We start from the raw sequence: 27970 nt of genomic DNA on the forward strand, positions 1-27970 counted from the left end.
GTGGCATTTAGTCATTACAATCTGTTTTTTTTCTTTTCAGAACTCGTGTTACACCTTGAATTATTTGCAGTGTCAGGCTTTTTTTTTTTTTTCCCCTCCTTGTGATAGCAAATGATGAAGATTGTAATTTTAGGTGGAAAACCTCTCCCACAGTAATGCACAAATTTAGATAAATATAGGTCTTTAATCTCTAAATATCTCCAAAAATAAAAGGTTTAACCTCCAGGCTGAAGAGCACAAACCATCCATTGTAGACATAAAGGAATGCGGCAAATTAAGTGGCTCGAGCGACAGAAAAATATACTTGGCCACCATCTATAGTTGATGTTCTTTTTCAATCCAAGAACGCCTGAACTTTGGCCCGAAGCTGCACTCTGAAAACATTGGGCGTTGGAGACCCCCACATTGGACACAAAATATATTTACTACATTAAGTGTTGTAGTCTGCAACACATCATCAGCTTTTGAAGGAGGAAGTTCCTTTGGTGTGTATCCCATTGGTAAATAAAGAAACACTTGGCTGTGTGAGACGCGAGAGTAAAAATGCAAAAGAGGAATTCTCTTGATGTTCGTGTTGCTTCTCTGTGGGCGGGCTTGATAAAACACAAATATCATTCAGAAATCTCGCTGGATGTTTATCTACCCCTGCACACGTAATGTAAATGTTTGGTATGTATTAGCTGAGCTCATTCTGGAGGGACGGGAGGATTTTGAAGCCGTGCTATTTCTGTGAGGTTGGTTTTTGCTCGATTTTACATTATAAACACAGTGACAGACCAGAGTGTGTGTAACACACAGGGAGAATGATAGAGCGATAGAGAAAAGCTTCACCTTCTCAAACCTAAAAGAAACTTAACACTGCATACAGGCTGTTTTCATTAAGACCATACTTTATGTTGACATTGTTGATTTTTTTTTTCCGGTAACCTTCAGGCGCATCAGTTGCATACACACATTTAGAAGCCGAGTTCTGTTTAAACCCCCCCCAAACATAATACTCGACTCAAGAGCCAAGAGTTTCATAACAGACTGGATTACAGACAAAACATCAACAGAGTGATAAGGAAGAAAAAAAAAACGGAAAAAAAACGTGTAAAGTCATGGTATATATTTGTTTTAGAAACAGAAATCTGAATGTGTCAAATTATTGTTGATAGTGGACGATTTTTAATCTTAACGGGCATTTTGACTGTAGCTGTAGGGGATAATGACCACAGATGTACCTGTTTGAAAAGGTTGTGTAAATGTGGACGGGCGTTATGAAATTGAAGCCAGTTCCACTCTTAAGCAAATCCAAAATGGTTGAATTAACCTTTTTTTTTTTTTTTTTTTTTTTTTTTAATACCTTGTTGGTAAATGGTTCTTTAAAATAGAAAACTAAAAACAATTGAAAGTTTTGGAATCTCTTTTTCATTCATTGGATTTCTGTTACTGATTCCAAACTTTTTTAAGGAGTCCTTCGCCAAAAGATGGACTTGCATCTTGCATTTTCTTGCTGTGTTCATGCTTATTGTCATTCATCCAGGTGGGACTATTTCAAAGAAAACTGAATGAGGGGAACCCGACTTGATCATGTGTTTTGGAAGATGAAACGGGACGGTTTCTGTGCGTTACCTGTCAGGATGCTCCTTGACCACCTGGTAGACTTTGAGTAGGAAGGTGTCGTTGCGAAAGGCGCGGCTCACACACTCCTTGTAGAGGCGAAACTCAGCTGCAGTGACGGCCTCGCCCTCGGGGATCTGCGAGAGATTGAACTTGAACTCCTTGTGGTGGCGCCGCCGTGGGGAGAGCTCCCTGTCGTACTCCACTGTGGGTCAGAGGCACACAAATACACATCCACGCAAGATGTTACCAACAGGCCCCAAATAAAAATCTCTATTTGTATCTCTAGTCTATTAGGAGGTCTTGGTGAACTTGCTGAATCCATAATTACTGTCTGTTGACCTATATAATGCCTTCTTTAGTAGATCATACTGACATCATGGAGCTCTGTCTATAAATAGGATTACACTGTTCATTTACAAACAGGGATTTTGTGTAAATACACACTGGTGAATGATGAGCGGATATGTTTTCTGCAGACATTGCTCAGAAGTCTTTAAAGCCAGTAAAACATGTGATTTATGCATAAGGTCTGATAGGGTTGGTGGTTTCCGCTTTCCCTAAATAAATCCCTGTTATCATCAGTTCGAGGCAGTAGCCCATGATTTCTTTTTTTCTTTTCAGCAGCAGCAAACTCAGAGAGACATTCTGCAGCCACTTCTAACAGCGTGAAACAACAAAAACCAACAAATGCTCTCCCTCATATGTTTTAAGTGCAAATATGCACCATAATGACAATGTGCCCTCCGGGAAATCGGTTCCTGTCTTGGCGGGAGGTTTTTCTCTCTCTCAGAAAATGCCACACACACACACACGAAGGGGGTGAAAGAAGGGGTGAAAGGAATAAAGAGGGCCATGTTGTATGCAATTAGAAGGTTGTACACAGAAATACACATGGAGACATTAGCAGTAAACGTTAAGCCTCAAACATGTGTTTTATTGGGGGAAAAAACTGAAAACACTCTTACTTTTCTCACTCCATCACAGTGGAAGAGATGCAAATAGTCTTTCATGGGCTTCACTCACGCAGCCTCGAACCAGTGTCTCACCCTAACCTTTACGGTAAACTCATTTTAGTTCAGAGGCCACATAAAGTTCATTTTAACCCCAATTGGGTGATCAGTGAATTGAACGTATAATAACTAATAAATACCAACAACTCCCAAGTGTTTTATTACTTGAAATACAAGTACACCATGAGCACGTTAACATTTATTAATGAGATTTCTGGAGCATTCTTACTGAAACATTTATTTTAACAAGTTAGAATTAGATGTTAGCTTTATTTATTTATTTATTTTTTTTATTGCTGTATTTGTCTCTTTTGGTTTTGTTGATAACATTCTTTTGTCCATGCTTCACTCCTGACTCCCTGAGCAGTGGAAAGATGGACTTCATCACAAACATTATTACCTTCTGGTACATTAACCTTCACATATTCACATGCTTTTTTATTTTAACGGTAACCCTCACCATAGAGTAACTTCGAAACATGTATTTACTCTAAGTATTTAACACATATTGCTCCTATGCGGACCTCAGTCCATTGGTTGTTCATATTGACATCCCCATTCATAAATAAAATAGATGCTACACGTGCACACGCCGATGTACAGACAGTCATCTATTGATGCAATGCCGTTATTAGTTCTTACCCTGACCTGAACCATTGAACTTTTTAGGGCCGGCTGTCGCTCTGCTCGTGGAGCGGGTCATCTTTCAATCACAGAGGGGAAGACGCTGTACCCCAATCTTGGTGGAAATCCATTTTCAACAAGCTGTTTTCATTGTCATTGGTTCACTCATGTGAGTGGTAGCAGACAGCTGATTGTAATGCATCACTTATTGCATAATATGAGGTAGCTAATTTTAGTTTGTTGAAACCGATTCAAAATCGGGATGTATTTAAAGGCCGAAAGCTTTGGCAAGAAAAAAGAAAAGTCGTTTTGTACCTGTGCCAGGCTTGTTAAAACCCTCTGGTAATTTTATGATGTGGTGACCCACCCAAAATGGACCAATGACACATTTTGTTCCCTCGAGTCGCAAGAAAAGAGAAAATTGTGTTGATGTGAGAACACTGGAACCAATCAGATGCTCCCAGAAGTGCCAGCCCCACCTCGTACCCACACCCAGGAAGGTCAAAGGCTCCAATCATCCCCCAGACATTTCCAGCTTACATAAATTCTGAAACTGAACAAACAAAAAACGAGCGGATAAGGCAGGGAGGGAGGGAAGACGTGTCATACTGGCCTCAGTGTGTTTTCAAGGAAAAAGCACAAAAGTCGCTGTGAGTTCCTCAAAGCTAATTATAAGAATTGAAGCCTTTCAGTTTACATAAGCTAACAAACACTTTTCACTGGAGCAAAGAGCCAAAGAAACAAAGCAAACCGCCTATCTCGAATGAGGTGGTATTCACATCAGTGTCGCCGTGACTTCTATCAGACATGACAGTGACCGTTTTATCATTTCTCCCCACAAGCTGCCCACACGCACACGTAGCACTTGGAGTGATAACAGGCCTGCTTCTGAGTTGCAGGGTAAATAGATCAGTGAAGCTTTTGTGTCTGTGTGTTGGAGGCCTTGAAGAGGGTTCGCAGTACTCCAAATGACTTTACAACACTCCCTCCAACACCCTTGGGCTCAAAGACCAACAGCTTGAAATTGCATATTCCCCCATTTAACAATCTAGGAACTTTTTTGGCTTGAAAAGTCTTAGATAAACTGTAGGTGGGTGAGAAGGTCAGGTGGAGTTCCATAGCATTATATATTTATTACATCTGCTGCACGCAGAGCTGTATGCACAAAATACAATATCAGACACCTGCAGTGGAAAGCAGAAACTGCTTTTATTCGGCATGATTTCACTCACAGCCACACCGCCAACTGACTCTGATTGGCTTGAAATCGAGACTAAAATCCTTCCTTTATCTCCCTTCTCCTGTGTGTTTATTGCCCTGGAGGGTCACCAAGATGAGCTGTAAAACTGTGAAAAAGGGGACTTTTTATTCCATCCAGCTATCTTTAACCTCGGCAAATAGTAACAGGCTCATAAAACTGATATTTAGTTCAACACCTGAACTAAAACTACACAGATTCTGTCATTTCACCACTTCACTGCTCATGACTGCTGATGCTTCTATGCAGGTATACTTTTATAAGAATCACAGCATTTACAGATACACGCATAACAACAAACCCTGACCGTTTTCAGGCAGATTGTCTTCACTGGATTTATAATCTCACGCACAAGAACACTCCGCTTGCACTTGAAGCCTCAGTGTGTATTTGCTAAATAAACGGTAACAGTGTTGACTGAAGCGCAGCCTTGCTGCTTCAACGGGCCGCTTCACTGACGCAGCAGACGGTGAAAGAATTTACAGACAGGTGCTCGCATTCAACTGCCAGTATTTCCTGAAGACTGCTACAAAGTTTTACGGCAATGGCGCAAGAGATGTGAAAGGTATTGCAGCCGGGGAGAAAACAGTTGTCGCTCAGGTGAAAAATGCGCGCAGCGACTTCATTAGATTTTAATGAAATCCGCAGACCACGTTTATTTCCCTCACATCGCGGCAAAAAAAATCTCCAAGCTCTCCTCAAGCTCACTCAGCAACTCCCCACCTTGTTTAAGTCAACTTCTCGGGTAACTGCAGAGAGGGGAGTCGTTTGGAGAGGCGTCCAGACGAGGACTAAAAAATTAGAAGTATGAAATATGAAGACGGCCATCTTCTCACATCTTTTTATCGCCGCGACCCTCGCCGGGGCAGCCGGGGAGCCTCAGTGGCGTTAGCGGCTGAGTAGCATTCCAGCTGCCTCTCCACCTTCGAGGCTTGAAATTCGATTGGAATCCACTGAGGTTTTGCATCTAAAATCAAAGGGAAGTCTTCACACAACGCACAGAGGGAGCGTAACCTGTGCGCTAATCCACCATGACGTGAGCTTTGAGACAGGAACACACAGAAGGGAAAAGGGATTTAGATCTGGACGATTCAGGGAGGAATTCAAAGTGATTCTAAAGATGGAAGAAGAGTGATTATATTTGTGAATCTGGTGCAAAATGTGCTCGGTGAAAACCGAAAGAAAAGCACATTTTGAGGCTTCTTATGTTGCGATCCTCACCTCGTCATTTTCATGAGAAACACTTGTGAAAAACAAATGAGTCAACTATTTCCTCTTTCATTTTCACCGGCACGAGCGACCGCAGAGGAAGGGAATGTTCACCAGAAAGCTTCACAGAGAGGGGAAATGTCTCTGATGAGTCACACAAACATTGGACGTGATCTCATTTGCCACCAAAATACAAAAGGCACGAGACAGAAAGAGAAAGAAACGCATCAGGGAAGATGACAGCGGTAGAAGAAGCACAAGGTCAGTTATCACAGGAAGGGACACGGGGAGTGCAAAGGGACAAAAACAAAGCGGGACGGGGTCGAGGGAGAGTCGGATGCGGTGGGAGGTGCAGCCAAAAGACAGTGGCAGTAAAAGAGTGAGACGGACGGTTTGCAGAGTCGCTTGGACTCTTTGACAGGAGCTGTTCTCGCGTTTCCACCTGCGCAACATCTGGCTCCGCTCTAGTGTCCCACCTGCTGTAGGTATTATATCAGCCTACACACACACACACACACACACACACACACACACACACACACACACACACACAAACACACAGTTTGAAAATGGCCGAGATAGATTATATTTTCATGCAGCATATCTTCAAAGCCTTTAGTCACAGCTTCCGTACGAGAACATATCTGGATGATATAAAGGTTTGTAATTTTGATTATGAAATCACAATTGCTCTGAAGGATAACAGATGTACTTCTTTATGTAATGAGAGTGTCTCTGCTCACAACGTTAAACTTCAATGAGGCAAGTGATCTTCTCTTGGAACTTTTACATTTACGTTTACATAAGTGGCAATAAAATGTTGACTTAAGTTTCAAAAGTGAAAAAAACTTTCAAATATGGGTGTTGTCATTGCTAATCTTTGTCCACGTAATGTCGTTGAGTCACCAGGTCTCAACAAATATTTTCCACTTTTCTTATACTTAAATAAAAAATATACACTGAGATTATATATTTTTTAACATGTCAAGAAAAATGTTGAATAGAAAGAATTAATCAGTCAATAAATCACAAACAGAAATCATGGTATAATATTTAAAATAACATCTCAATGGTTAGTTTAGAATGTGGAGAATGGCGAATAAAGATGAATAAAATGGTAAAAACTTTCAAGAATGAATTTTAATAAAACATTAGGAGATTGGGTATTTTATTCTGAGTGAAGTTTGAATCAATAGATCACATTTTCAAGAAGAAAGAGTCCAGAAGGAACCTGATTTGTTCAATTGAACTTCTCATTTGAACATTTTGAATTCATTCCAGAAACTGTTTGATTTAATCTAAAAAATTAATAATAATAGTATTGCTGCCTTGACAGTTTTTTCTCATCGAGTGATCAAATAAGCCAGAATACTAAATAAATACTTTGTAGTGTGTCACAAATTCCAAACCAATCACAATTAAATCAGATTAAAAAGACATGTTGCGTCATCTGGAAGTATAAATCCAGGTGAAAAACCAGAGGAGCTGAAAGCACTCTCCATGCACACTGAGCTTTTTATAAACTGAGATGTGTGTCTCTTTAAGAAGCAAAGGAAGGAAAATAGGAAAAGGTGCTGAAAGAAAGACAAGTGAGAGAAAGTTGGCGCTATCTGTGCAGGGGAGTGGTGGGATGCATGAGCGGACAAACAGGCGGACGAGACGGAGGATGAGGCAGAAAGGAGTCTGACAGTGACTGATAATTGTAAACTCTGCCGAGAAAATAATAACGACTCCGAGCCAATACGGTTATTATTTAAAGGAAACCAGTCGGTGGGGATGCAAACACGAGATGTGGTGGCAGAGAGGGTAAGAGAGGGGAGAGAGCTGGGATCCGAGACAGACAAACCAACAAATGAGTATTGAAATAGAAAAAAAATTTAATAAAATAAATAGTTTGGACAAGAAGAGAAGCAGTGCTCTTCGACATGAAGCGGAAAAAGTAGGAGAGGCCGTGTGGTGTGTGTGACAGGCAGGCCGGTCTGTGGTCGGCGGTCGGCGCTGTACGCCGCCCAGCCAATCCCCTCGGAGGGACAGCTGGCCGGTGTCCTCCAGCTTCACATCACCTCCGCTTTCTTTCTGCATGTCCAACAACCGCAGAGCAAAACCAACCAACAGCCCCTTTCTCTCACTAAAATACTCCTTCACCCCTCATCAACACTCGGGTGGTAATTTTAACTATGGGAAACATCAGGCGCAGCCTTCTCAAGAGTAAATAAGACCAGAGGTGGTACTTATCCTTTTGAAATGAGAGGAACTGAGAGATTTAGACTCAAGAGGAAGTGTTTGTCCACAGTGTGAAATATTCACGTTTCCTATCAAAGCAGCATCCTGCGAGTGTTTTAACGTGAAATATTTTCCAACCATAGTCAAGGTTGTCCTTTCTCGTGCTGTAATATAGATTACTGTGAACAGAGCACCTGTGACCCAGATAATAGAGTCTTAAGGGAGCTTTTATTAGATCTGTCAGTAAGATTTTACTAAGTACCAGTCTGATGACAGACGAAAAGATTTGGTTCAGGCTGCCAACTTAAACAACATTTTTTTTTCTCCCCCCCCCCCCCCCCCCCCCGTCCTCCTACAATTGCAGACACACAAGTCATTCTCGTTCTTCCTTCAGTCTGAATACTGTTGTGTTTACCTGCCTCTGAATGACACTTTTCCTCTTAAGAGAGGCCTCATGTGTTACACAACCGGCGGTTTACTCTTCCTCTTCATTCCAGTGAGAAAGAGCAGATGTTGAGATTTGGTCAGTGAAACAGATGCAGCCAAAGTATGATTTAAAAATCATACTGCACTGATGTGCTGTCCTTGTAGCAGGCAGCGCTGGAAATAGGACGACGGTAGTCCTATTAAAGAAAGAAACCACTGACCTTGTTGAACTAACATGGGAACAAGAAGCCAGTGTGAGGTTTTCCTCTGCAGCATAACAAAGGCTCCAATATCCAGCCTTTTTTCTTTTTTTTTTTGGAAAAACTGGATCCCAAAGATTGTCATAAATAATCTTCATTTACTATTTACTATTACCTGCATCGGAGTAAAGGAGAGCGTGTGCACAAGGGAAATAAATGAGGATTTCACAAAACACCCTTCAATCAAATTATTGCTCACCAAGAAACTGTCAACATTGTAAAAGACTTTGCGGACGGCTAAACCAATGAAGTGTCCGAGGAACGAGAAGAATCCATCTGTGTTTATGTAATTACAGCCCATAATCTGTCTGGGTTTTCTCTCAGCCTCGATGGTTTCTGAGGATAGGTCAGATATGTCAATGGCTTCCATTTATCATTAACTTCTCCAAAGTCCCAACTAATTAAAGGGTTGGCGACATTGTTTTCCCCTGGAACTTGACGTATCGTCAACTCTTCTGCGAGCGGCCCTATTTTCATTCAAGAAGAAAACGTCGAGTTAAGAAAACATTTAAGAGAACATCTAAATGCTGTAAACTTTCAATTTCCAGAAACTAACTTTTAGCATCGAGGCAACCGTGGAAAGACAAGACATCAGTACAGCCGTTGATTGTCGCCGATCGGATGAAGACAGGCAGCGCATGCAACCTGAGACGTAGCCGCACTGCGCGGCTGCCACAGGGAGACGTTTCCTTCTGCACAATTCTCTCATTCTTTGTAGTGATGCAGCTGGCGAAGCAGCTCCTGAGGTCGAGGTGCGGATGAAGAAGGGGGGGGGGTCCGCTGGGAGTCATCATCAGCTTCAAGTAAGGGTGCGTGAACGCACGTCTTCGGGGGCTCGTTCTACGCTCTGATCTTCTCCCCTGACCCTGCATCAAAGCCGCCACGCTGGGCGCCACCGGCTCAGCCAAGGGCCACCAGCGGGAGCGAGGGGTTCATGCCTAATGCAAGCAGCCACACAAACACACGTCTACACACCCCTAAGCGTTCCATAAAAAAGGCTTTCCCGCTGATAATTACATGCATGTGAAGCTCTGACATATACGCAGGTATTGATGATAGCATAGATGAGGAGGGGGGAAAAAAAAAAAAAAACTGGACACTTGTATTCCCACACATGCAGACACGGAGGTCATGAGGCCGGACAGCAGCAGCAGCCATCCATAGCGAGGATATGAGGCAGTGAGACCAGCCTCTTTGCTGACTGTCAAGCCCCATTTGCAACCAGAGAACAGCGGCCAACAGCTTTACCCGGCGTGTCCAGCAGAAATCAGCAAAGTGATTTGAAAACACACGGTTTTCTGATTATGGCAACATTGTCCCTGACAGACAAGCCAAGCACAGCCAAGTGAGCTTTCCACTGCACACCGATCCAAGCACTCACAGTTTGTAATATTTCAAAGGAAAATCATGATCTGTTAGATATATATTATACTTTCAAAAATAAATCTGACTTTTTCTTCTTTTTTTTTCCGGATGCATTTCGCTGGACTTGTTGTTAAACTTGTTGTTAATGTTAGTAAATGTGGAAAAACCTAGTGGCCACACAGCCAGGAGCACTATGAATCACAGGAAGGCAGATTGAATGGAGTTAACGGGTTTTGATATGTGTTATGTTAAACATGTTAAAATTGATGACAAGCGCAAAACAAGTCATTCTTCTCGTTCAGATTGATACATGACAATCCAATAACGACAAGCTATGATAAAATTGTAAGAATCAGATTGGATCCATTTACATTTGTAAAATCTGGTTTATATGTTTCAATCCAATATCAGATTTCTATGTGGAGTACTCTGTACGTATGTATGTAGTGTGACACTCCAACTTCCTGTTATTGTCATAACATCTGGTCTTGTCGTGGTGAATATGGAAACGTTTATGATCGGGTGTTCGATTCATTTCATTAGAAAGTGATCTCAGATTTTCTCCAGAAGCTTTTCGTCACCTTTCCTCTGCTCGGCACGTTTATTGCCTTTTGTCTTCCGCTCACGTTGTGAACGAGTAACTTCCACTTGTGCGCTTTTTAATTTAACACACGCATACGTAAAAGAGCAAAATATGTTAGATCAACAGGTAAACATGCACAACACAGGAGAGTAATAGAGAGAAATGTAATCCGATTTCTCATGATCAGATACCTACTCTGATTGGACAAACCATTATGCTGTTTTGAGGACAACATAAGTAATCTGATAACTGGGATAATAATATTTTTTTTAGTGTGCTGACTGTCAAAACAAAATTGAAGCAATAAAATTATTCTAAAGAAGGTAAATCGTACAAAGTAACGCTCTTCCTGAGATCTTAGCAATCCGAGGCTGCATGTGTACACAGAAACACACACTTTTTCATGTCCTGGATATCGAGCACGCTCTCCTTCCATTACCTCCCACAGGTCACAGTACAGAATGACCTCACCGGACAGGCATCCCCAGTAACAAAGGCCCCATTTGAACCATATAATCGCATTTTTTTCTACGGCCATCATCTTCCATATAATCCCCGAAAATCCATTTGGGTTTTCTAAAGACCCGTCCAAAACCATGACATATCATGTCAGGCGTACCGTCCCGAGGACACACAACAAAACTCACACACACATCCACAGAGGCAAGAGTATTTGATTCTTGTTCCCTCCGCTCTAGTCTCTATCACCACGGCGCCGCATTCCATACAAGATGATAAAATGAAGCCTGGATACACATCTATCTTTCTGAGATGTTCAGCCAGTGCGCAGTGTGTGGGTGCATGTGTGTGTATGTGTCTAACCCCGGGGGTAGGAGGATAATTTGCTGTAATTGCTCCTTTGCTGGGGCTTTGCTAACAGATAGACATCCGAGGTATGGCTGTTAGACTGAGTAATATCAGTATTTTCCATCGATGCACTGACAGCCGAGTGGTAGCAGTCTCAGATTCAACTCTCTGTTGAGCCTCCAGATGGCCTCCAGGTAGCTGGACATGCCATACCGGTGTGTCAATAGGAGATTTGATTCCATTTCTTCATCACTATTACTGAGGATTATGAGACGGACCCAACAACTTGGATGTAGCTCACATTTAAACCTTGAAATGCGTACTCTTTTTTTTCTTTTCTTTTTTTAATCATTATGTGCATTCAGGCATTTCTGTATGATAAAATGTTGTGGAGAAACAATTAAAAAATTGCACAAATTCAAATAAGTTGCGTTTCAAAATGTTGAAGAATTACCTAAATGCATTTTGAGGCATGATGTTCAGACAAATTGCATTGGATTTGCAAGCAAAAGATTATGTTTGTCATTAAAAATAAAGTTAATAATTTAGCATATTTTTCAGTTTAAATCCAAAACATTGATGATGATGAAAAGTAAACTGAGGAAAAAGAGTGAGAGAACTCTCTCACCGCTCTGCTGTTTCATCTACAGTAAAAAGAAAGAAAATATACCAATTTCTACTAAAAGTGCAGACGGCAATTTCACAAATAAAGACTAACAGTCAAGTCAATGCAAGACTACGATTTCATTTAACTTCATGATGAAAATAAGTTCTTTATCCTTCTTGAACACGCTTTGTCGACAACTGGAATCAATCCAAATCAAGATAAACTCCTGCTTATGCTCATATTACAATCACCTGGATTGCAGGAGGAAACTGGAAAACCCAGATAAAGGGGACCAAGAAAGACCTTGTCAGTCTGCAGGCTCAAACCAGGAATACTCTTCCTGTGAGCCAACAGCACTAACCACTCCCAACACAAGAGTATGCACCTGCTTGATCAAATAACCTCTCTACTAGTAATCCAGAATCTTTCAGATATAACGCATCCATCTATCTCAGTCCACATGGCGGCAGTATGGAGAGCAAAAAGTCAAGACTTCCTACTTCAAGTTATAACTCAAGTCGTTCAGTTAGAAGTGTGACTATGGAGGGCCACACAAATCTTGACTGTTACACAAGTCCTTACAGATATGTCACATTTCTCCAAACACTGCTTGCAATTTCCAGATGGACTTTTGAGAGCACAGCATCTAAACAAGAGTGTGATTTATCTAATGTAGCCTTTTACCAGAAATCTGATTTTCCATCCCTCGGGAATTCTATCCAGTACTCGAAGCAGCATTGCCAATGTCAACGGATTTTTTTAAAACAAAAAATGTTAAAGTCGCAAAGATGCATTCATTTCTGTTTTTGATTTTCACGCCAGCAAAACGTTGTACTGTTTGGAACCTGTGCGAGGAGGAACACCGGAGAACCTCACAGGATTCACAAGACGAATGTGCCTTCGCACAGGAAGAAGTCCTGCGAGTTTCAGCACATATTCAACCTTTTGCACTCGTATCTGTGATCTTTACACGGCGGTTGTCTGCTTTAACACTTACGCGGCTACGGACAAACACTCATTGATATTAATGGCAAGTTGTTACTCCCCCTCATGTCCCTGTAAAAACAAGTGTTCGTTTCACTGGACGACGAGTGGAGCCAATGAGCTGTCAGCGAAAGGCAATGCAACATCTTTTTCACATTTATAAGGAAATTCCATGAAATCAGGACACAAATGAGCTGGAAAATAAACAAAAGATTTTTTTGCTTCATTTATGAGATGTTAATAAAAATGTAATTCTACTGTAAAGCAGCTGTCACAACAACCTCTGGTCAGACTGTTGACGGCCCACACTGTGGATGGAAGATCCACGTGTCTTTTCAAGTCCTCCTTGGTGGAAAGAGTCCTACACCAGGAAAAAAACCACTTAATATCTACACTTTAAATCATTCAGGAACAGACAGATTGGTCACAGTGAGATAAATGGATTTGATATGGAGAATCCCCTCAAAAAATGTTGGACTCCTGCTGTTTGTGGGACTTTCATCCATCTTTTAAAGCCGCTTCGTCCAAGTGAGGGCCGAAGAGGAGATAAAGAGGATCCTAGTTAACAGTCTACAATCACTTGTTTTTACTTCGTTTCAATTAAGAGTTACTAAATAACACCCCAAAAAAGTATGTATTTAGATTCATAGGTCATAAGCTCAGGAACTCATAGGTGCATGCCCAGGAAAATCATCTTCTCACTGCAAAACAACACTGCTCCCCGCTGTACCTCGAGACCAGCTTGTACGACTTGTTATAAATAAAAGCCCACGATTTTAGGTTGCGTTTGGTATGTGAGCCCATTTTCCAACATCTTGCACTGTTTAGGGGGAAAACAAAACAAATGCCCATTCTATTTTGACACAAATGAGTAAACAAACTGGGGCAAACAAACTTCTAATAAACAAAAGCAGTGACATAAACACCAGGTTCTGTAATGCTCTCTAACATACGTGACGAGCAACAGCAATAATCCTAAACTGGGAGGATTCATTACACAATACATTACACACATAAAATACATTGTTTAGAGTTGGTCAGTCTGTCGCGACTTGCTGTCCTGTTGTTGCCGTGGGTTACGGGACCACAACATGTCGGTGGCCAGGAAGGAGCTTTCACTGAGTTCACAACTGTCTGTCAGGCGGTTGCAAATCTCTCAGCAAGCTTTGAAAATAAAGATATTTTTGGCCGTCAGTTGGTCACAAAAGGAAATTCCCAAACGCGGGGCAACAGGTGGAACTGTAATAGTTTTAAGGTACCGTTAAAGTCAGCGTTTATTGAGAAATTCAATGACCATTACAAATCGAAAAAAAAAAAAAAAAAGGCAAGTTCTCTGATCTTGGTCCTTCTTCCATTCTTGGAGTTTGGCTCCATTTCCTCTGCGATTTATATGACCGATGATGACTACCTAATGCTTTCCTCTCGGGTCGTGACCACAGATCCTCTCGGAAATGGCTTCCTCAGCTACTCCAGAAAAATCGGCCACCATTTGGCTCCAACTGAGTATTGCGTAAACAGAGACGCGCTATTGTGGTTTTGTGGATCCATCTTCAGAAAAACATTTCTACAGGTTCAGAGTTTTACCAGACGTCATTATATTTACACTGTGTCAATAAAAAGATGAAGAATCTTTTTTTTTTTTTTTTTTACTGACCGGTCCAGGTTCGTTGATGCTCTATAAAGTCTGCACGTTGACGGATGAGTACATGTTTGTGTGTGTTTGTGTTTGCGTTTGTGTGTACATGGACGCACAGCAGAAGAGGCAGTCGCCTGCTATAGCGATCCTGTAGCTTGCCTCTGCTGTTGGGCAGCAGGTGTGCGAGTGTGCGTTTTTTTTTTTTTGCGTGTGTCGGGGCTAGACCGGTCTGGTCCCAGATTTAGAGGAGGAAGCCAGTGTCAGGAGTGGGAGATGGATCTCTCCTGAGGGATCCGATAAATAAGGAAAAAATATCTTTGAAAAGGCGAAACGCAGCTGTTTCCAAAGGAGAAGTCAAAATATTGGTGGCTTTGCATTCCACAGCCGCGAGGTAGAAGGCCAGCTCGCTCTGCGATGCTGCTTGGGACTCTATTTCCTCTCTCGCCGCCTTTATTTCTCTTCCATCTCTTCTCCTCCATTGCATCTCCCCCATCCTCACCTCAGCGTCTGCCTTTCTTCCCCCTCCACTCTCTCCGTCATGAAGACAGTAGAACCTCAGTGTGATTCCCTTTGGAAAGTCCACAGTGACCACAATGCAGTTCAGAGCCTTAGAAGGAGCGTATATGATCCACTGATAAATCAGTCTGGGCCAGTTTCAATCTCCCCCCTGGGCTGACTTACATGTAAGACCGACTGCTTGTTTTACACACGGGCACAGTTCCAAAAACAGCGATGGTAACTGGATACCTGGATATCCAAAAAGCAGGTGGGCCTTGAGGAAAATCAGGAGAAAAATAATCAAGGTCTCTAATAATATATCTGTCCTCGATGTCAACGCGGCGTTGGTGAGCTGGAAGTGTAGAAATATTCACATTTCAACAAAACCCGAAAATGTAAATGTGAACTGCCTTAAAGAATCACATGTTCTTTCTCAGAGTTTCAACATGTTGAATATGCTGATCACTGCTTCTGTCATTGCTCAGCAACTGCAATGAGAGGACACATGCAGGTTATAGGCTTATTGACAAGCAACACGTTCCCCCTATGCATGCATGGTCTTTTTCCAAGTACTTCAGTTAATTGGTGAATATAAATTGCCCATATTACATCTTATCTTTGCCTTGAAGGCATTTATTTACATAAAGAATTTTAACAAACCTGCATACAGCTAGTACGGCTTGTGAATTGTTATGAAACTTGACGGGAATATGTAATTTTTATAACGGGATGTGGTGAAGACCAATCGTAGTTGCCAAGTAAGCCAAAGTGAACAATCATAAGGAGGTACGACATATAAAAAGCTCCATATAAGAAGCCTCCCTATACCAGACAGTGACACATTTTGAAGACCGATGTCATAATTTTCCACACAATATCTGTAATAAAACCAACGTTACAATCATAACTTGGGAAACATTTTTTAAACCAATTATGCATGTTTAGTTTTGGGAGAAAGTGCCAAAAAACCCATTAAGACAGAGGGACACCATGCAAACTCCACACAGAAAATCAATTACTACAAATAACACTCTCAAGCAGCAAAACTAAACTAAACTAAAATTTAAAAAAACAAGTAACAATAATGCAGGAGAAATCTGAAGGAAGAAGTACTTAAGCAATATGTAAAGCATCGGGTTTTCTATTTAATAATGCAAGCTTTACAACATTTTACAAGTTGAAGGGTCGTATCCAAATAATACCTCAAATTGGATGTTGTGATTCTGACAAAGGCTTTTGAAAACACTGCTTATCCCTCCGTTATTTGTTTTTAATTATTGAACACAGAGGGTGAAAGGAAGAGAGAGACCTAAATCACGTCATGACGAAGTTTTGTTTCATCCATTGTGCGTGTGAGTGAGCATCCTCGCATTAAAAAAACAAATGGGACATTTCCTCTTGGAAGAGGATTCTCCTGGAGGTTAAAAACAGTGTCTCAGATAAGGTATCCAGTAGAAGGGCTGAGATGTGGAGAGTGTCCTTACTGAAGGAAGGACTGGGCAGAGTTTCCCCTGCAACATCCTTAGAGATAAGCTCCTTTTATCCAGGCCTTGTGGCACTGGAGGAGGATATATTTTTGTTATGGGTGTCTTCAATGTGGAGCCAAAGCTCTAACATAAACTGTCACGGCTCTTAAAATCTGGATCACTTTTTTTTTGTGTGTGTGTTAATCCTCCCCTTCTCTGCGTTTGACTTCACCTTCGGGCTTTGATACGTCCTACATATTGTTCTCCAATAAAACCACATGCTCACGTCTCACTTCTCTCTCGTCCTCGCGCTCGTTTTCTCATCTCGCTCTGTCCCTCCGCCTCCCTCCATCCCTCGCGTCTCCGACTGTTTTCCTGTCAGTATCGTGTTTGTAAAGTCAGACCGCGGGTCGGCCTCGGGCTCGTAAATTTGTCAGCGGCAGCTCGGCAGAAAGGGAGGCCACTTGCTCGGCAGGGTCAGGAGCGTTTGCGCTCACATGGGGCCTTTCGCTCACTGCGGACCCGCTCTTGTTGTTTCAGGCACGTCCTCTTCGGAGCAGCGGCCGGCCTGAGAACCTGCGAGGGGCCGTGGGGGTACGGCTTTCTGCGTGACACCAACGCGTGATGGAGAGCTCTTGTATAATGAAGAGAGGGATCCTGGTTGTCTGAGTTATGAGCGAGGATACGCTGCCCTGGCCCGCAGGTGGAGACTTGCACGAGTTAGGATCAACACTCATTCCCTCCACCCTTGAACTTCACCTTGAAAGACAACCTCCGCCCGAACACATTCATCAATATTACTTAAATAAGTTTTGATTTATGATACGATTTGTGACCGTTGAATTTTAAAGGAGAATTTTTTTTTTTTTTAAAGTTGTAAGAACAACCAGCCACCAGTGACTCATTTCAGCACAGGTGCAGCAAATTCGTCTGCTTCATTTCGCTGCTATTGAGCCCAAAGCAACAGGTTAGCTTCACATTAACACGAGTTATTTATACATAATTGAATTCCATCTAAAGGCATTTCGGTTAATACATAAATTTCAAAATGATGAAGTTTGGTTTAAAATATCAACTTCGTATTGTGTCAATTTCCGATTCAAATTTTGTTTTTATTTCAAGTCACTTTTTAGCTTTTCCAATGGATTGATATTATGCTTTTGAAGTGTGAGCTTAAAAGTGTTGATGAATTCACTTATATTAGTGTTGGAATATAGATGCACCAAAAGCACTTATTTCAAAGGACTAGTCGAAGTACTAACCCTGACCTTTAGCTACTTGCTGATACGAGTACTTACTACATGCTATTAAGTTTAATTCATGCGCCATACTGTAGACACACACTCCTGCTCAGTGTTGATGACTGTATTTCATCGTGTTTAATATGTCACATCGCTGGTGTGTGAGCCCCTCACTTGTTTCTGCTGTTGTACGAAGTATCTTTCGCGCTTCCTACTGAGATTTTGGCAGATCATAGTTTCCAGTTTGACTTATGTTTGCCATTGTCATTAATATTAAAGCATCTCCAAACTGCTGACATCGCTCGTGCTCTCTTGCGCACCTGCGGTCGAACGTGGCTGATGCCTGACATCATGTAATACCCGCCAGGAGGTATTGGGGAGCTTTTTATGAGTATGAGCACAAGTTTAAGTATATCACACTTTGATATTTTGCTGTATACCTTCATCACACAAAACATTAGAAAATGTATAAAATGTAACTCGTGCTGAAATTATTCATAACATTTTAATTTGGTTTTTTTAAACCTATGTTATATTGCTTGACCTTTGAGCTACTGTAACCTGTGACTTTCACCATAGAAGTTTCCATTGTCTTATCTCATCTTGTTTTCGGATGCGTTCTGTCTTTTTTTGTATGAGGTGAATGTGGTATTTTTAAACTAAATAAACCCACCTGTGAAAGTGAATAATCCTTTGCTTACAACTGCACCAAATGTTATAGAAAAGTATCAACAAAACAAATCTGTACGATTCATCTTTTTATGAATTTTGAATATAGAAATTTCCAGGCTCGGTATATGAGCAGACATATAGTCTGGACCACAGTGGTGAACAGACTATACGTCAAACCACCAGATAAAAACAGGATTTCCATTATACTTCCACTTGTCCTGAGTATCAAATATCCCTCAATTGCGTACATATAAACACAAAGACATAGAAGCGTATTTAAGCAGTACGCAGCACAAACACACACACACACCCCATCCTTCCTCTGCTGCTTCAAGGTCACCAAAGGCTTTAAATCACCTTCCATCTGTGCCAGTGTTTCTCACCCTTCAAGAATTCTTTGGGTGTGCCTCTTTTCTTTCCTTTCTTTCCTCTTTTACCCCGCTCTTCCTTTTCCTTTTTTTTATTGATCTGAGCTAAATCCACTGCCGGGCTTCCCGGTGACTTCCAAGAAAAAAAATGTGACAGCAGGAATGTTTACCGTGATTTCTTTACGCCATTCCTGTCCGCCGCGGTCATCTCCATTACCAGAGCGAGCCTCCCCAACGGGGTCATTATAATAATGGATGGCGTTTACTGGGCACACAAGGACACACTGAGTCTGAGTTCAGCGGTTCACAGGTTCACAACCTCGCTTAACACTGAAATTCCTGAGACATACCAACCTGTGGTATCATCGTGAATGTTTCATCAAAAAGATTTACAAGTCAGTGAAGGAGACTTTCAAGAGGGGCAATGTAGCTAATTTGAAAAAAACTTTTTTTTTTTTAATTTAATACAATATCACTGCACCATTCCTCTGTCACAACTTGCAGTTTAGGAGCAACTGATGAGTATGAACAGCAATGAAGATGCTGTCACCCCCCCTTAAATTCATGACATAAGGACTTAACAATAAGGACAAGATAAGGTATAAACAAGGTATAAACAATAGGAATAAAAATTTGAAGCTATGAATCTACGAGCCCCAAAGCCAAAATGATCAAGATATAACTCATTTTCAGTTTTGAGACGTTGAAAAGACCCTTGATTTTAGATTCCGACAACGTGGATTCTGTAGTGTGCTTTGTTTGTTTTTTTGCAATCCTCAAAAACGGAGAAACAAAGTTTTTGTTTTTAGCTCCACCTCACAGTTTTTACTTTACATGTGCAAACTTCCTATGAACAAAAAGCTGTGAGGAAATAATCTCTAAATCCTGGTTAATGATCTGCTCTATGTGGCCGCCTCAAAGATACTTAGATCCAATACAAAGGATGACAGTTTTGCAACCTGTTCAGCAAGGGAGAGCCACATATTTTAGTTCTTTAATGACTGTTGGGGACATTAAATTTCATTCAGCCTAACAACTACCAGACTAACTCTCACATTAATCTACAATTAAAAATCTTTTCATTCAATCCAATCATTCCATCCATTCATCAATTTGCAGGAGCACCAAACACTAAACACCCCCTTGAAATGTCAAAAAGTCCAAAGTGACAGGGATTACTGTGGAATTGAGTTAAAGGGCCCGCTAGTATGGATAAAGAACAACATAAACACAACACTTCTAATCCCATATTGAACTAATCCTAACCACAGACGAACACACACATCTGTATTTACTAACTTTTGGGAGACAATGCATTGAACTACATTAATTTCCTGAACTGATCCATAACTGCGTTTGTTATCCGAAGAAAACCGACCAAACGGTGTGAGGTGCGAAAACCTTTAGGTGCCAAAGACACCAATAAACACATGGATACCGAACACTCTCGTTCCTCTCCTGTCCACGTTTTGAGCACATACCTTCACATGTACTGATGCAATGAGTCAAAGCAATCACCGACCGTGCAGGAGCACAAAAGGCAGGAGGCTGTCGTATCAACCTGTGGTCAAGCTGAAAAGGCCGGCAATTATATCAAACATGGCCAGAGGAAAAGTGACACACAGAGACAGACAATTGCAGGGAAAGCAGCAAATGCGAGAGATGGCAGTGAAGCTCGGCTTGAGCCACGACTGAGCAAACAGAGCAAATTCCTCCATGCCTGCACCCAGAGGTGATAAATGAGAGCGGCGGATCCTAATCAGATGTTCTGCCAGGGTTATCGCCTCCGTTCGACAGGTCGTTACCAGCAGGGAGTGAGCCGTACTTCACCTCCTTATCTTGTCACACTCCTCCATCTCACACTGCTATCGCTCCAAACTGGAATGCCCGACGAAGACATGAGTATTGACGACAGGACAGAGAGAGAGAAAGGTGGCCAGGAGGAGGTTAAACAAAAAAAAAACAAAAAAAAAAACATTGGCAGGAGGTGTAATCACCATACTTAGGCCCAATCTTAGCTGCCATCTTGTTGAGTCCCAGAATTATGGCGTGAGAGGGGAGTGATATGATCGGGGTGGGTTGGCGTAGGGGGCAGACGAGTGATGTGCGTGCATGGTGGCTCGTCAGAGCCCGGGGTGGGACCGAATAGGGCTTCGTGTAGAAATGCTTTTTTTTTTCTTTTGCATGGTTATGTGCCGACCTTCAGGTCATGTGAGTCATGTGTCGTCATGAGGCTTCAGAACACTGAACTTGTGGGGTCCGACCTTCCCTGTAGGGTTCAGATGACGGAGACCCACGCTGGTTTTCATGAGTACGTGTTGAGATACGGCATTAGGGCTGCAGTTCCAATTTGATTAAGTTAGATAAGGTTTGTCCTGATTGTTATGGTGAGAGTGAAGGACAGGGGACGGCATTACATTGATAGGAATCCTCACAAACACAGCACTGCAAGTGTGCGTGCGTGCGCGCGTTGAAAAACTAGCCATGTTATTTCTCAGCAGTAACACGCAGAGCGGAACAGTAAAAACTGTGTGTACTTCAAAGATGGAGCTCCGGGTTGCTCTGCAACACCTTGTCTTTTATGACAGACATAAATCTCGACTGGAAAAGACACATTGTGGTTCACCAGAGATGTTTCCCCCTCCGTCAATGTTGTTTGTTTCTAGAGGCAGCTGTGTGTTTTGCCAGAGTTGACAACCAATACAATCCAAACACGAGAAGGGGAAGAAAAAAAATAAAATAAAGGAAGCACTTTGAAACACTGAAACCCAATAAGCAGCATTATTTGTATATCTTGGGCCATTCTCGAACATCCTTACAAGTTCAAGTTATTTTGTAGCGGCCGTGAAATATCTGACACCGTAAACAGACGAAAACAAACACGGGAGTGCTTTCGTTTGTAAAAGTGACTTTTCTCACCACTGCAGGAAGATTTTATCTGCCAAGTTTATGTCTCAAAAAAAAAGATCCTTTATTCCGCTGGAGCATATCTCGAATTCTTTGCTAGGACTGTTTACGGTGTTCTCAAAAGCCGAGGTGAAGTGACGGGTGGTCCTGTTCTTGGTCTCCGAAGGCTTTGCAGGAAGTGTTTCAAGACGATTTAGTGAAATTTTTCCATAGCTAGAGTCTCCTTTTAAACAATTGGCTCTTTGATCGAAGTGAGCTAATTATTTGATCATGCTGGGACTTTGGGACACGTTTTGCTGCAAAGGAAGTGGCTTACCTGAGCTTAGGCACCAAGAAATGCAGCCAGGCATCATAAGACAAGGAAAACAGCCATTTAATGAGGGCACTTCTTTTCTGAATAAGCTCAGGACTGTCTGGACCCGGCTAATCTCCCAAAAACCCACTTCTTAAGACTTTCAGGCCTGTTTGGCTTTAAAGTGTGGGAGGTAGGTTGGTAAAGAGCTTGGTTGTTGACTTAGGCAAAAAGGCCACTGACAGCTCAGCTATAGCTCGGCAGTGAGGTGTGCAGAGATGGAGGAGCGAGAAAAGAAAGAAAATGAGGGTGGCAGTGATGACAGACTAGTGAACAAATATATATATATATCTCCCAGGATATTGTAGGTACAGTGTGAAGATATGTAATTTGACTTTCCAGACATTGGAATGAAGCCAGATCTAAATGCAACCAAAAGGCATCCAAGATGGAATGAAGTCAGACTATTTTAAACTACCTCAGGAGATCTTTTGAGACATATTCCAGCCAGATGTTACAAAACGTGAAAATGTATGTGCTGTGCGTCGGCCTGTGTGGTAAAGTAGCGACAAACAAATCAATCCGCCTCCAAAATTGGAGGAAGATGTCAAGATATTATCTGGACGTTCTTAAAATAAACTGGTTTATAGAGCAAATACAATGAGAAGAAACAGCTGAAATAACTCTAAACAATGCAGACAGTAAACATATCACACAAGTATGAGATGATTGTTTACGCTCATACATCACAGGAACTGTGGATACGGGGTTAAGTGGATGTTACTGACAGTCTGGTCACGTGCACTGAGTTCAATCAGGATTCATGCGGTGCTGCTCAGGTAAACAGGAGTGTAGTCAAATAGTAGTAAAGCCCTTCCACACTGCACACGAACGGTTCAAGTATGTAATACTAATGGTGGGTTCAATACGTGGAACGGAGAGAGAATCTCCAATTCCTTCTAGACGTAGTCTCAAGTGCCTTTTGACAAGGTAGCGGAAACTCTCCTAAAGACACACATAACAAGTGTCTATGGGAACTTCGTAAAGAAATCTGCTTTCCAGTGTGTGAGCACATGAGGCTAAAGGGGTATTTAAAACTGAATGGAGAGGAAAGCAAGACCCCAATGGGTTGGATTTTCTTGGATTATTATAAGTTCCGCCTCACAGCAGACAGAGAGACGGGAGAATAAACCACTAGAAGGAGCTTTGCCTGTCCAGCAGAGGCACGGTAAACTTTGAAAGAAACGGAACGTGGCCTGCTGCACACCTCTCTGTTGAGCTGGCACGGGAGAACGCGAGCGTGACTGTGAAGCCATCAGAGTTAAATGTAGATGACACAACGACAACATTTGGAGTTCCTGTTTTGTGACCCGTGAAACCAAAGGCATTTCTGTGCATCTCTGGCTGGCCAGAGCCTCAAGGTAACAGCTCCACCACATCAACCTGATGGGAATAGTAAAAAAATCAAAAATACACACTGCTTATTATAGCCCTCTGTGGGTTAGCTTGTTTGTTCAGTAATGTGTCGGCTCTTATTAGTTGAGTGGGTATTGAGATCTTCAATTAAAATTTACAATTACAGTGATATATTTTGTGGATTAAAAAAAAAAACACACAACAAAAACAAAATTCGCATTATTTTACACAAACTGTTAAAACTCTACATGTATGAACAAGCCCTAACTTGTAGTCAATGGGGACGGTTGCAATTACCTGCAGGGCATGCGCAGAGCTGCACAGTGGCGCACGTGAGTCACACAGGACACAGCGTCACTCCATCAGACCGCAGTGGAAAGCAGAACGTCTACAAGGCAAACAGTGATGGGCGCGCTATTCTAGGAATGAAGATGAAAAAAGGGCTTGGGGAAAATGTGTTTTTGTCACCCAAATTTGAAGTTTTCCACAACTTTTTCAGCTTTTTCTTTTCTCTCTCTCTCTCTCTCTCTCTCTCTTTGTTCAGTGTGAACAAGCGACGAAAGCAAAGGATGACTAAACAAGACATCTGAATAAATCATGTAGTGGAGGAGATATGTGGCTATAGAAGCAGCGCATATGCGAGTGGAAATAATGTATGTGTTATTAAATCTGTGTGGACCCCCGGAGAATACGGTGAGAAAATGAGCTGTCTATCTGTGTAGTTTTCACTTCAGGTCAAAGTTTAAATCACTGTCGTTTTTTTCTTTCTTTCTATCCGTTAAGGGTCAGTGCAAAGTCTGAGATTTGTACATCTATGCAAAGGAAGATAATTCAAGCAGGTGAATCCTGTTTTAAATCAGACTGTCAGTCTAAACACTGTCCACTGTCGTCTCTTTCGCCTGCACTTGACAGATTATCTTGTTCCAGAGTCTCCCACCAAACGATATTAGTCAAATGAGAATCTTGGCTTGCACTGTGTTGCTCTGTATTCTTCAAATCATTTCAGACAGATTGTTTGTCTCCCTCACTGTTCTTCCTTTCATTTATCTTAATTCTAATTTGTAGTTTCACTCTGGCCACACATGAGATCCAGATTTTTTTTTTTTTTTTTTTTTTTTGGTGCTAGTTTTGAAACAAGGAGGACCACCCAGAAGTGTTTCGGGCCTCTTTCTACTATATAGCTCCATGCAAATCACTGCGATCGAGCAAAAAAAAAAAAGAGAGACATTAAAAACGAATCGGATGGCGATGACACACAGTAGTCGTGCAAGGTCTTATTTGCAAAGCAGATGGAAAGCCTTGGCCTGTCCGACATTAATTACAATCACATTCAGGGAGGAAGTCGTCCCTCCTCCAGGGCGGTTAGGACTCTGTGTATGGCTGGAGGAGATGGCAACCTAATCCCCTGGTCACCGCAGAATTCTGAGGGAATCGTCAAAAGATGCACAGGACGTGATTAATCAAAGTGGAGAGCCAGATGTGCAACCATGCAGGAGTATAAACTAAAAGCGGACCCGGCAAAAGAGGAGAGGAACCACAGACACACAAACACAAGTGTGCCACCAAAACACACTCCCCCACAGAAGCAAGCAGAGGGACTTAGATATCAGAGACCGAAACGACGGCTTCCTTCTGTCTGAATATCTGGTTTTCATCACTACATGTTGCAACCTGAATACTCAGAGGACCAATAAGCTTCTGACTCAGCTGCTCCGACTCAATTCTCGTCCTCATTTGTGGGATTGAGTGGCGATCAAATTGTTGATGTGAGGGTTAAAACAAATTAACAAATGTGTGCCCGGAGCAAGATTTTTTAATAAAAATGACATGACATTCCAGAGCCCTGGTCTTATGGCCAGATGACAATACTCTCAGTTCCCAAGAAGCATTGCTATCAATCTGGATGTGAGCTTCCTCGTCCAGCAGCGTGACTCTGGCAGCGCCTCTGTTTATCTTCAGGCGCTTTGTTTAGAGTCCCGCTGTAAACACTGAAGCTGCTAATGGAAGGAAGGACTTTCAGCTTTCATGTTCCCAAACCAGTTATGATTAAAAACTCCCTCTTTATCATCAACTGGGGCTAATTAAACTCACATCTGCCCCGGGAAACACAAACAACGCGACGCAATTTACGCGCAGGAACCTCAACTGGGTAGATTTTCCCGTGAAGACATAAATCACGGAGGGGATTGCGCAGCGAGACTGACCACAGACTTTTGCTTCTATAAATGAGCCGAGAGCAGCCAAGATTCCCGGAGAGAGGACGTGTGACAATGAAACCTCCCCCAAAATTATACTCATTTTACCGGTTTATGGAACCGCATTAGAGATGAACGAGGTGATGTCCCGCTGCGCAAAACGTGCGTAATGGATGCGATGATGACGATGGTGACGATAATGATGGTGATGGGCTTGTTTGAGAGCTACAGGTGTTAGTAACACAAGTCCAGAGTGACACGTTTCTCCAAAAAAAAAAAAAATAACTTTTTTGTTTCTTTTTTTTAAATTATTATCTCAGTCAAACCAGCCCAACACCTGTTCACCTCAGATCCACTCAGGCGTTTTTCACTTCATTAACTTGATCTTGACTCGAATTCTTTCACAAAATCCCAGCTATTAACGCAACAATGGTCATACTCAATGGACTCACCTAAATTAACGAAGCTCATCACCATATCCGCGTCGTTTAGGAAGGCAGTCTCTTGATTCGTTGCCAGGGGAGGGCTCTGGGTCGTCCGCATGGACTCATATCGCTCCAGCGTGCCTTCCACTTGGCTCTTCTCCTCACTCGAAATCGTGTTGTACAAGTCCAACATGAAAAGTGGAGCGGAGTTGTACTTTCCGTGAAACAAATGTGGCCTGGGTCTGTGCGGCAGCCCCAGGATGGACAGGATCTCCTTCTGCATCTCCCTCTTCTCGTGCGTCCGCAGCCGCCGGTGGATGAACCCCGGTTGTATATCGTTGTTTCCATCCAGTGAATAATTACTCCCCGCGACCGTGAACATGCAGTAATAGGCGCCCCACCACAATCCGGCCAGGGCAAGCCAGCAGCTGGTCATGGTGTTTTCCCGCTGTGCGTCCTGAAGTCCCAAGTGTGCCTGGCTTGGAGATTTAGTCGTTTATCCAAAATCAGAAAGCCGCGCAATGGGAACAGGGTCCGTCTGCTATCTGTTGCGACCACAGATCAAAATCAAAGATTTAGTAATGTATCAAGCCATTTGAAAAACTCCCTGAAGCAAAATGCGCACAACAGTGTCGGTCCTGCTCTCATTGCTGAGTCCCGTCGCGCGCTGTGTTGCCTCAGGATGAAGTGCACCATGTGAAACTTTACTCTGAGAGCTCCGGTAAGTCGATCAAAATACCAAGTTTGGTGTGACTTCAAACAGCAAAGGAACAATTTCTCTGACATAAGCCATTTGAACGAAAACGGATGTTTTTCATACGGTGTTTTCTAAAAACCTGCAAAGCCGCGCTATTTGATTCTCAGCGACGGTCACCTACTCCTGCGGGCTGCGCGCGAGAGTCTAGAAGGAATCAGCAGGTTGCAGTCCATAATATGCGTGCGTGCGTGCGCGCGTACGCGTACGCGTAAACGTGTGTGTGTGTTCAGAAACCGCCCACTCCGTGCGCACTGAGGCAGAGGTGGAGCTCTGACAGGCTCCAGGGACAAGTCTCACATCATATTTACATATTCTGTTCGCTCATAGTCTGTCTGCTTTATTAAACTCGTCCAGTCAGTCATTCTGATTTGTACTGGATGAGATTGTTTCTTTTTTTTTGTAATCTCAACCTGGTAGTGGGTTAGGGCTAGTGGTCAGCTGCAATAATTAAATTCTGAGTTACACTTCCTCATCAATGTTTGGATCTTTGTCAGTTAAGTCTCGTTACACCGAATAAAAACCTTCCGACATGAAACTGTCATATCTACCGCGATGACACACGGATCACTCTTCCACAACCGGGATGTGTGAGGACTGTACTCCCTCGCAGCTCAATAAACGTTGTCCAGTTGAGGCACGACCCCTGACGATGGAGTGGGAAACAGCAAGTTGGTTACACAGCACTTGGAGAAGTTCCGTTTAAATCGTCTTCTTGTTGTTGGGGAGAGGCAAATAAACTGGTAAATATATGCATTGTTGGTCTGTTTAACACAGTAACATTGAAATCGGACATCTGACCACTTAAAAACATCCAACTTTTGCATCCAGAAGGTTTTTCGGTATATTTAAGAATAAATATATTTCACTTATGTAGCACTTCACAGTCAAACAGTCACACGGAGCTCAGTCCATCTATTGGGAGCAGTTTTTGGGGTTCAGTGTCTCTGACAATTTGACATTTGGACAGATAGGGAGTTGAACTTGCAACCTTGCTAATGAGAGAAGACCTGCTCTACCAACCAAGCCACAGCCACCACAGAATCCATTTGGCTGCCCCATTTTACAGGGGTCAACTTGTGAAATTGTTGCGCTTTCTGTGTAAAAGTGCCTTGAAATGACTGTGTTGTATTTGGCAT

General features: G+C 42.3%; 1 protein-coding gene across 1 annotated transcript in view; it reads right to left on the reverse strand.

Moving 5' to 3' along the window:
- bmp6 (bone morphogenetic protein 6) overlaps positions 1 to 26513 on the reverse strand; it is a gene marked incomplete at both ends in the record, with an annotated part of 41528 nt that extends 15015 nt beyond the window's left edge. Inside the window, 2 exons of the mRNA XM_080515452.1 lie at positions 1615 to 1807; positions 26105 to 26513. Of these exons, the coding sequence (XP_080371578.1) occupies positions 1615 to 1807; positions 26105 to 26513 (602 nt within the window). The remainder of the gene's footprint in view (positions 1 to 1614; positions 1808 to 26104) is intronic.
- Positions 26514 to 27970: the final 1457 nt, after the last annotated feature.

This window comes from Blennius ocellaris, assembly GCF_963422515.1.
Source record: "Blennius ocellaris genome assembly, chromosome: 19".
NCBI lineage: Eukaryota > Metazoa > Chordata > Actinopteri > Blenniiformes > Blenniidae > Blennius > Blennius ocellaris.